We start from the raw sequence: 11,685 nt of genomic DNA, 5'->3' as shown, positions 1-11,685 counted from the left end.
GTCAAATTTACATCCAAATGAATGAGAATATGGAATGCTTCCTCTCACGCAATCACAGTGACAACTGTGATCACATTTGCAAGTTGGTTGTAAGGGCTGGACATCTTGAATGAATCTGAGAGAGAGAGAGAGAGAGAGAGAGAGAGAGAGAGAGAGAGAGAGAGAGAGAGAGAGAGAGAGAGAGAGAGAGACAGAGTACCCCAGGATTTTGCTCATCAACAAAGATGGATTTTTTCCCCGCTTGTAGAGAAAATAATTCACTCCGTATTAATATAATTTCTCTCTTTTTGTTGACTCTATTTCATAACATTCACATGAAATTCGTTTGTGTTTGTATGACTTGTTGCTTTAGCAATATTGTACAGATATAGGACAATAATAGTTCTCTGAATGGAAATGTGAGGTATGGTTCACTGCATATACCAAGGACAAGCGTGCAACATTGAGTCACATGACAGTGTTGAGAGAAAGAGAAGGAGAGATACAGAGAACGATAGAGAGAGAGAGAGAGAGAGAGAGAGAGAGAGTTTTTTGATTTTGATTTTCCCAAAACAGATATTGTATCTGTTGTATTGTCACATGTCTGCTTTGACAACACAAGTGCTCTTGTCATGTCAATAAAGCTTTTTTTGAATTTGAATTTGAATTTGAATTTGAATTTGAGAGAGGAGAGAGAGAGAGAGAGAGAGAGAATTGTGTTGTGTGTGTTTAGTGGGCACTTGACTATTTGGCAACCTTCTCAGTGAAATATCACAGAAAACACAACACTTTACCTTCGAAATCATATTGCACTCAGTCCCAAAGATAATAAGGCGTCTTTGAAAATACAATGTAACGACTAAAGGTCTAAAGGTGGTGACGTAAGGCTTTCCAAATTTGCAGATTTGTTGGCGATGGATGTCAGGATACAATAGCTTTTTTTTTTATCATGTTGGTGGTCTTTAAATAATTGTACACATTGCACCTTCGACTGCATGAACTTGAGAGATTCTGACGTTTGCCTAAGTGACAATCTCGAATCGGATATAAAACAATCGGATAAAAAACACAATGAATTTGAATCTTCAAAGACGAATAGCAACACATGTTTCAGGTGTTCACTTCACGTACGACGTCAATTTAAGCATAGAACACCAACATTACATATTAAAATATATGACCAGAACGACACATTTTAACGCATCGGGTGATGCCAAGAACTTGTCAGTGTAAACCATTTGGAGTGAACGGTGTTAACCTGTCTAGACAAATATCTGTCTCGCAATCGTTTAAGTCACAAACCGAATCGGTCGCTATTTCGTTATTATGAGAAAACTGAGAAATCCGGTCAAAGGTGTCTTCGTTGTCAATACAGTCCACGACATTTGGGATGATGTTCACATACGCGTTGACGATCTCTTTGTGGAATAAAGTGTCTTGGTTATATGAGACGAGTTCATTACTTATATTCACTGTTTCAACCGGTGTACTGGAGCAAAAGTTACGACAACCGAGCAGATTTGCAAAGGCTTTCCTAAACTCTGCATTGAACGCGTATATGATGGGGTTTAGAGAGGAGTTGGTCCAGCCGAACCACACAAACACATCAAAAGTAGTTTCACTGACACACGGTAGTCCAGCTTCCTGGTCGGTGGGTGGTTTATCACAAAAAGGAACCATGCAGTTCAGAATAAAGAAAGGTAGCCAGCAACAGACAAATACACCCATTATCACAGAAAGAGTTTTCAGAACTTTGGTTTCCCTGTTTATGGACGTTTTCAAGGTATTGTGGTGTTGGCACTCGAGTCTGTTCGTCCTGCAGCTCTGTGCGTGCTCAGCCGCGCGCTCCAGAGACGCTATCCTCCGTATCTGTATTTGAGCAATCCGATAGATGCGGGTGTATGTCACAATCATAATCGCCACAGGGATATAGAAACTTATCAAAGACGAGGAGATGGCGTATTCTCTGTTGAGGCTAGAGTCGCAATTCTCTTCGACTGGCTCTTCCATCGTGGTGTTGTTTGGGCCGATAATTTCCACGCTGGCTTTGTGCCAGTTTAGTTGGATCGGAATGAAGGATATGAGTACAGACAGTGTCCAGGTCAGACTAATCATCACAAAGGCCACTCGTTGGGTCATTTTTCTCTCGTATCGAAAAGGACTTGATATTGCCCAGTAGCGGTCAACGCTTATAACACAGAGGTTGAGGATAGATGCTGTGGAGCACATGATGTCGAAAGCTACCCAAATATTACAGAAGGAACCAAACGGCCAGTAACCTGCCACTTCGGCGACTGCTTTCCATGGCATCACCAGAACAGCAACGAATAAATCCGAAACTGCCAGGGAAACTATGAAAATGTTGGTGACTTTGGATCTCAAGTGGCGGAACCTGAGCACGGCAGTGCACACCATAATGTTCCCGAGCAGCGTCCAGAGGATGAGCACGGCGAGCAGGCATCCCGTTACGGCACGGACCACCAAGTCTTTCCTCGCATCTAAGGTCGCCTCCGTGTCGGTCACGTTCCACATAATCACTCCAAGTGGGAACGGGATGGTGTTGCAGGCGAGCACGGACGAGAAGTATTTCGCTGGAGTCTCCATGAGCCCGGTCAGGTGAACAGATGTAATACTGCGTTACGCCCGTGTCCAGACGCACAAAAACGAGACACTCTTACGTCCCCTTCCTCATCTCCGTGCATGATTACCTCGCTAAGAGCGACAAAAGTGAGTGTTTCTTTGCAGGGAATGCGGGCATGCGTAGATTACAGAAGTCTTAGTTCCGAGTGCCTCTGTCCAGGTGAGGCAGAGCCGCGCGCAAAGGAACGGAGACGCTTCATCATCCGCGAGCGCATGTTGTTGCCTCGCGTCTCGTCTGACCTCCCCCGTCAGAGTAAAGCAGCGGCACTGAAACTGTTGGGCTGTGCTATTTTGAGTTCATGAGCACTTTGAGGGAGGAGGGGGAGGGGTGTTATTCACGCGCGCGCGCTCGAAAAACAGAGAGAGAGAGAGAGAGGAACACACTCACAAAAGTCATCACTAACCAAATGCTCCTTTTCAGAAAAATGCATTTTTTGTCCACCATGTTCTAAAGAGCATGTCAGCTACATGTCGTCTGACCAGTTGTAGAAGAATGTAGAACTTGAATGCCTGGATTAGGAATGATTTGTTTGCTTCTTTTTCTTTTTTTTTCATATAAATCTTTGATTTAATATGTTACTGACTGCAATTGCATAATTTGCAATTACATAATTAGACATGGTGTACAGTCATATGTTATTGTGACTGTTTTATGACTGTTGCATAATTTGTATAGCCTATCTGTCCCCTATTTGATTTATTGTCTCAATTTACTTCAGTTCTATACGCACTCTGGAGCACTGCCCAAGGTCTTCCCGTGAAATGCTTTTCTACATCATGCGAGAAGCTTTTCTTTTCAATTGCATTCAAGGAAACAGAAACACGCACGAAACAATGCGGCGTACACAGGCGCGTCTCGTGTGACTGGGCGCTCTCCATGGTGCTGACTCGGTGCTAAAGGCGCAGGCGGAAATGCGTTTCCCCTTGAGGAAATTAACCTCATGAATGTGAGGTGACACTGATGCTCACATGAAATCATTGGTATGTGATGATGTGAGTGACAACCGAAAATGTGCCGTAATCGGTTATATTTCATCATCGGATGATGAATTTAATGTATAATCCGCCGTACACAGGCACATCTAGGTCATAAACAATCTCATTACATTAATTCATGAACTGCGTGTCCTTCCTCCAACAGGCTGTTTGTGTTATTTTTAGAAACATCAGGAGCGGACGGAGAATACCCGTCAAAACGCACAGTGAGATTGCGCTACAGTTCAACTGCGTGTTATGGAATGTGAGGGTGACAGAGGCTATTTATTTATTTGTTTATTATGAAGTAGGGGGAGGGGTAGTAATCATGATTGACATATGAATGGACACACTCACGTCATCCTTTGCTGTCAGCGTTTTATTAAAACCTTCCACTGGTTTCAACAGAATTCAGATTATCCGAACAGCGCTATAATCTGATCTGAGAGCTGAGAGCCAATTCACGATCCCACACCCGAAGCCTCAGAAAAAAGGAAAAGCTTCTGTCACCATCTAGTGGTCATTATTTTTACAAGCTAGTGTAGAAATTGGTACGTAGTAAAATTGTAAAAGCTTCATAGGATGATGTACTAAGTAGATTCACGGTAACGGTTCGCCCAAAAAAGGCATAATATGCATGTACACAAATTGAATGCAGATTAATTTATTATTTAACTCTTATGTGTCAGTTTTGTGCATTTATTTACTTAATTTGGGTGATTGTACAGTAAGATAGTAGCCTAAGGCAATCCTACAAACTCATTAACGTGTTCTCTAAAATTAATCCCTAATTAATGTGAAACTCGGAAGAAAATGTGATTTAAAAATATTACTGTGTTTGACTGACATATGAGTTGCACATTACATTATATCACTTTCCATTCATTCTGTCATTATTCTGACAGATAAAACTTTTTACATATCTGTTGTGTAATAACTATTTATTCTGCCTGATCAAGTAACAAGTAATGATATCCTCAAAATAATATATCAGCTCACAAAATGTGTTATAAACACAGCTGAACTATGCTGCCATATCACTCACTGAAATGTCCCAAGGTTGTCCAACAATAGTCAGTAGAACATGGGCAAATATTCACCCATTGCAAGTGCGATGTTTACACTGCTCAATAGCATAGAAAAGGTTATGCTTCATGATGTGTAGAAATGTTACAGTGTTCCCTTTTCATAGAATATCTTCTGACTGATAAACACTGCACATTGTGATATGTGCATTTCCAGACACTCACACAATCAGACACACACACACTCACGCACGCACGCACAGTCACGCACGCGCACGCGCACGCCCGCCCGCCCGCCCGCCCGCCCACACACACACACACACACACACACACACACACACACACACACACACACACACACACACACACACACACACACACACACACACACACACAAATCTGCAAGCTCAAGCACATGAAAAGCTCCTGAAAGTGTCTATCTGAGCTGTGCAAAGTCTGCAGTGGAAGGTGAGAACTTTCTAGTTCAGCCTTGAAAACCAACTGCTATGGCAGTTTCCACTTCAAACGAAAAGCCCACAAACCACGTGCAAACAGCACAGAGAAATAATCACACCTGATTTTCAATAAAATGAATGGCAGAAAAAGAGATGATGATCTAGTTCATGAATCTTAGTAAAAACATCAATTTAGTTCAAAACTCTTTTATTATGCAAATGCAGCCTTTGGTATTGCTTGATTGCTTGAATTATGGTTAATGAGAAATGTTAGTTCTGGGCAAAGCATTTTTTTTCTTGACTATTCTCTACTATGAATTGCTCAAGTGCAGCAGACATATGTATTAGGACACACTGAATGTTGGATGTGGCACAATAAAAAAAAAAACACACACACACACACACAGACAACATATCTTATCCCATAAAATACAGTGATGACACATTCCATTCCTTCGGGTCCTCAAAGCGCAATCAAGTCTAAGCAAAACACACTTTGCTTTCACATTAATTCAAAGCACTCCCTACTTGTCGATGTGCACAACGTCTTGTCACAAGGCCTTTTTCCATTACAGGGAGAGACAGGCGGAAGAGGTGCCATTTCTTTTTCAGGTGAAGGGCCATTTGAAAGAGCCTTTTGGTGGTAATTGAGGGGACCTGGAGATGGGAAATGCTTAATGCTTTAAGTGATAATGGCCCACACCAAAAGACTGGCTTACTGTCATTTGTCATGGGGATAAAAAATAATGACAGACCATTGAGTTGCAATGAACTAATCATTCAAAATAATCATTTGATGTAAGCAATTGGTCAGCAGATGACCAAAGGGCCAGTTGCATATTTCTGGTAAATGGGCAATTCTCTTGACTCTTGGCTGGGCTATACTAAGCATGCAACTGAAGTGGTCTGTTTTCGGGGAATATGCTGCAAGTAGCTTGTAACAAATAGCTTTGACCATAATTAATTGAACTGTCTACACCAGATGTGATAGAGGTGTGCACATTTGGGGAAAAAAATCCCTCCATGAACAGAACATGTCAGCGCCCGGTGTAGCCAGACCAAGAGCATATAAATGAGAACGTTATCCATGTAATCACATACATTTACAATTAGACAGAAAAAACAACAACTCCTAATCATTCTATTGTATTCAATGTGTTCTATCTTATGTACAATTCTAATACGTTTGTTTACTCGATAAAATGATTTCAGTGGAAATAAGTTGTTTGGCAACTTCAGGAAAGTACCATGAAGTTCAAGTAATTCAGGCCCATACACCTGTCGACGTAACTAAAATTACCAAAAAAACTGTGTGACTAAATGACAACAAAGGTTCTACATTCTCTGAAAAGTTTCCAAGATACCAGCCCTCTATAGCAATCAAAGCTCCCAATGAATTAATCTCTTTAAAAAGAGGAATGATTTCTACATGCAGTTTACCAAAACAGTACAAGGCTTTAAATTACAATTCAATAGAATTCGATGATGCTGAGCACCAGGTATGCTGACTTCTGAAACACAACTCATCCTGATTTCTTATGTGAGAAGCCTCTTTTTACAGAGCTCCACTGACGACTAGATAACATCGTCTCATCCCGCCGTACATTGGCCTCACACTTTCCTGAACACTTCAAAGAGAGAGGCCACACAGTGCATTCTATAGAAGAGATTCAAAGGGATGGCAAAGTTGAGGACTGTGGTCCATAGGGCAAAGCCAAAGGTCTCCTGTTCCAGCCCGTTGTCGTACTGAGGGCGACAGCCGAAGGCGGGCAGGATCCAAAGCTGGAAGGGGGCAAAAACACACATCACAGTCATGGAACAGTCATATTGAAACACATCGCTAAACACATACTTGAGCTTACACAGGCATTACTCTCTTTTTAAAAAACTCTCAGAACTCCACCTAACTGATCCAACAGAAATCTACAATGACAAAACAGATAAAAGCAAGGATGGTAACTAATTATTAAAACGTGTAATACTACAAGGTATAACTATTACTGCACTATAGCATATTCAATGAATGGTGGCATTAACACTATGCTCCAACTTAGTAATGGGAGACTTGCTGACTGTCTCCCTCTGTGAGAGTGTTTGAGTGTTGTGGCTTGAGCTTACTGAGATGTTGCACATGAAGAGGAAGACGGCGATGTTCTTGAGGATTTGCCTCTTCTTGCTGGGCTTGTCCTTCAGCCGCGGGCCGACGGGCAGCGGCACCTCCGAGGGCTTCCGCCCGCATCCGTACGCCTGGCCGTTCTCCACCGGCTCGCTCTCCAGCGCCCCGCAGCACCGGTCCTGGCTGTCGTAGGCCCGGTTGATGATGCCGTCGTACAGCGGACCCATGGAGGCGGCCACCGAGAAGATCTCGGGCGCGCCGCCGCCACTGCCGCCGGTGGTAGTGCCCCCGCCGTTACCGGCTCCGCCACCGCCACCGCCGCCGCCGCCGCCGGCTTCGTCGTGCTCCTCGGCGTCCTCCTCGCACCTCTTGCGGTACAGCGACTCGACGACGAAGAGGTTCTGCACGTACTTCTCCAGCACGGCCAGCAGCGAGTAGACCAGGCTGCACCAGCGGTAGCTCGGACCGCCGCCGCCGGACGCCCCCGACGCCGCCACCGCCACGACGCTGCACCACGACATGAGCCACGAGCCCACCGACGAGCCCAGCAGCACCTCGGCGTCCAGCTGCCGCGACGGGTTCTTGGCCGTGTCCATGGGCAGCCCCTCGGCCCGGTAGACGAGCAGGCCGGCGGCGCCCGCCACGCACATCAGCGCCAGCATGGCGATGCCGTACGCGTAGAACATGACGATGGCCGACTCGCGCATGGCCAGCGACTTCTCCACGTGGATGAGGTAGACCACCAGGATGCCGATGGTGCTGGCCAGGGCCAGCAGCCCCAGGATGGGGCCCAGGATCAGGCCGGTGGTCTGGGTGGTGGGCCGCTTGCGGTTGGCGTGGTGGTCGATGGTGCGGCCGATGTTCTTCCACATGACGAAGAGCATGGCCGAGACGAAGATGTGGTACTCGATGTTGAACGGGTACAGGTAGTACATGCTGCTGGAGAACATGGTGCAGGCACTAGTGGTGCAGTTACAGTCGGGCTCAAACTCCACTGCAAAAGACAGTTATTACAGGTGTTAACGAACAGGGCAGAGAAACATATACTGTAGGCACAGAGCGTGTCTCCATATGCGGACATCCAGTGCAAAAAAATCAATGCAGAAATCAAAAATCAATACTGATATCTCTCTCTGTAAGGGTGTACTTCCTTATTGGATTGAAATCATCATGGTTGTCAAATAAATTTATGCAGATCAATTTAATTTGAACAGACCCTAAGAACCATACTATCCATCATTCTATGATTGATTCGATGAATATGCATGAAAAAACTTTAAAGCAGTTATTTAAATAAATAAATAAATAATTCATCAGCAATTCATCAAGCCTCAAAATGATACACTTAGAAGAACATCCAGTCCAGTCCACTCTATCCGTGGCACATTTGATCTTGCTTTGAAGAAAGTTTTAAGTAACTTGACCTTGTAGAGTGCCTGCCTAATGAAAGCAGAGAACCATTGCTCACTGTAATAATTTAATAGAAAGACAAATCCATATTTCAACTGAACCGACCCAGTAAGCCAATAACAACCTTCTGCCATAGAAGACTGCCCCCTAGAGGCACATCCAAGCCCTCCGCCTCCCTAAACCCTCCTCACCCCCTTCCTTTGTTTTAGACCTTCCACCTCTTCTGCCTCCCAATACCCCTCCTTTTAATTAAGATGGAGGAAAGGAAAGAGAGAGAGAGGGAGGAGGAAGAAAAGAACAGCGGTCAAGGCAGTCAGGCCCACCACCGCCGTCCGGATATGAGGGGACCGTTGGGCTCGGGGTGTATCAGTTACTGTAATTGCAGCGCCCTTGGGAGTGGCGGGGAGCAGGGCGAAGTCGTCTGAGGTCGAGTGGGGAGGAGAGAGACGGGCGACCGTGTGTGTCGCCTGAAACCCAAGAGAGAGGCGTCGGACACAAACAGGACCTGTTGGATTACCTACTCCGTCCACCCGACCCCGACCCCCTACCCCCGGCTCCCCAGCTCTACCCCCCACCCCCCCAAAACACACACCTCGCTTTCATCGTGGGGAGCAAGCCCTCAAAGTGAGCTTTTGTCCACTTCCTTGTGCAGTAAGCTGCCACTCAAACGTGACCTTGCAACACACACACACACACACACACACACACACACACACACACACTCTCTCTCTCTCTCTCTCTCACACACACACACACAAAGTCTCTCTCTCTCTCTCTCTCTCTCTCACACACACACACACACACACACACACACACAAACACACACACTTACCTATGGAGTGGTTAATGAAGCCGAGGGATGAGAGCCTTCTCTTGTGATTGTTCATGAAGTGCTCTGACTCTGACATCACTCCGTTGCACCACAACAAGAGGTTTGTGAAGACTGCGTGAATCACGCCAAATCTATCAGTAAACAAAGCCAGTGATTTTCTAAAGCAGACCCGCTTTGAATACAGAGATAAGGTGGTTGAAAGGAAAATGGATTTGAATGACAATTTCAACCTTTACTGTGATTTGTTTTTTCTTTGTTCCAGTTTGAAGAATGAATGAATGAATAAATAAGTGGCCAAACTCATCAATCAATTAATGAGGTAAATTGCTAATAAAAGCCGTATATGTGCTTGATGAAGTACCTTTCAAATGTTTTGTATCTGTTGATGACATCTTTGATGTGAAACCACAGAAAATACACCTGGTTGGAAATAAACAAATATAACATGAACATGTAATAAACAAAGAACATGTCACGTTCCTGACACGAAATTATTCTTCACTTTGTCTAAACAAACTAAACCAATAATTGAATGCAAAATAGGTTTACAATAACACACAACAGAAACGACAACTCTCGCCAGGTTTAAAGAGGAGATGTAGGGCTACAATGACAGGATTATGTAGTTCAAACTCCTTATGTTGGCTGGCAAACAAAGACGCATTATACGGGAGCGGGACCACCCCTCTCAAGGATCTGAGAGACACTTGAGCTGCTTTGATATGAAATGACAGACAGACATGGGCTTTTATTTCCCCGTGCTGTCTTACCAAGAGAGCGTTATGCACTCACCCACCTCACCTGAGATATTGTGTGGACTGCGTGGATGATGGGATATACGACGATCACAGCGGATATGCACGATTGATATCCCACAAAGTAACCAATGCGGAAAGCATCCATAATCAGCGATAGCAAAGCCAGTAGTGACAGTCCCCCTAAGTGATGACCACAACTAAGTCATATAAGTGTTAGACATAGAAGCTTTATATTTTCCCTTTAATTGTTGAATATCTATAAGCAAAACACACACACACACACGCGCGCGCGCACACGCACACGCACACGCACACGCACACGCACACACACACACACACACACACACACACACACACACACACACAAAGAAAGAAACTGTGCGTTATTCGTGCGTTACAAAAAAGATGATCGGCAAATATTCATGTTAGAAAATTAACTGAGTGAATTGCGCAAATTTATCTCCATTACATCCACATCTTACCTAAAGTCAGTAAAGTCGACACAAACTTTCTATGGCTCAAAAGTAGTAGGCTAATATAAAAGGACAAAGGTGTGAAATGAAGAAGACCATACATCCAAGTTACCTCTTATCCAGCTGGTTCCAGCATGCACGTCTTTCTCTGACACCAGACTCCTCTGCCTGTCCTTGCGCACAATGTACCAGAGCATCCATAAAAGCTGCAAAATCATGAGGGTGGTGAGGAAGGACAGCAGGTGCTCCTCGTGAATGGATGGTCCACCGTTAGCGAGAGCAAGCATTAACGCCACCCCAATCAGCAGCAGCTGTGTGCCGTACTGGGCACTCAGGATCTCTGCGTTTTTCTGGGGATAATTTTCGGTGAGACGGACTCTCAACTTTTTTAACAATTTCTTGTCTCCGTCTGACGTGGAAGACGAGGACGAGCTGTTACAGTACTTATTTAGGCACATAATATCCAGTCCGCCGTGTTCTACCATGGCACCAAGATCTATAGGACCAAAATCCTTAGAAAGAGACGCGTCAACATGGAGCACTTTAAGCGCATTTGGAGAGGGCCGGCTGCGTAACCTGTTGCAATCGACATGAACTGCATGGAGAGGGGCAACATGCCAAACATCCCACCTCTCCCGGAACTTCCGGGAGTCTCCCACAGCATAGCTAACACTTTTGGACATCCCTGTACAAGCTGTGCTGTCTTACAAATTAGTATACCAAACAAGTAATTTCGTATTTTAATGTTCTATTCTTTTTTCACCTTTCAACTTGCGGGAAGTAGGTTTTCACTGGTGGATGTCAGGACATGTCTCCATCAGTCAGGATTCCAGGTATAAAGCTGCTCAGTGAATTTCTACTCTTGTCCTAAGATATTCTATGAGAATAGCGGTTGCAAGAACGCATCGTGTCCATAGCGGTGAGCCACCGTCAATTCGTTCATCACGTCTCAGGTCTCGGTAACTCAATGGCAATAGATATTTTTCATGGCGTACTTGAACGTCCATCCTATATCAGAAACG

General features: G+C 44.6%; 2 protein-coding genes across 2 annotated transcripts; both read right to left on the bottom strand.

Moving 5' to 3' along the window:
* Nucleotides 1-1,203: 1,203 nt before the first annotated feature.
* Nucleotides 1,204-2,680, bottom strand: drd5a (dopamine receptor D5a). The gene has a single exon (XM_062524884.1). The coding sequence runs from the start codon at nucleotides 2,581-2,583 to the stop codon at nucleotides 1,204-1,206; it is 1,380 nt and encodes a 459-aa protein (XP_062380868.1). The 5' UTR covers nucleotides 2,584-2,680.
* Nucleotides 2,681-6,103: 3,423 nt separating this feature from the next.
* On the bottom strand, nucleotides 6,104-11,418 carry otop1 (otopetrin 1). The gene is made up of 6 exons (XM_062524873.1): nucleotides 10,776-11,418; nucleotides 10,234-10,370; nucleotides 9,794-9,852; nucleotides 9,433-9,563; nucleotides 7,193-8,184; nucleotides 6,104-6,856 (listed from the first exon to the last, which is right to left on the bottom strand). Exons 1-6 carry the CDS (start codon nucleotides 11,344-11,346, stop codon nucleotides 6,686-6,688), a joined length of 2,061 nt encoding a protein of 686 aa, XP_062380857.1. The 5' UTR covers nucleotides 11,347-11,418; the 3' UTR covers nucleotides 6,104-6,685.
* Nucleotides 11,419-11,685: the final 267 nt, after the last annotated feature.

This window comes from Sardina pilchardus, chromosome 21, assembly GCF_963854185.1.
Source record: "Sardina pilchardus chromosome 21, fSarPil1.1, whole genome shotgun sequence".
NCBI classification, from domain to species: Eukaryota; Metazoa; Chordata; class Actinopteri; order Clupeiformes; family Clupeidae; genus Sardina; species Sardina pilchardus.
The sequence above is the reverse complement of the archived record's forward strand: the minus strand, read 5'-3'. Positions and strand labels throughout refer to the sequence as shown.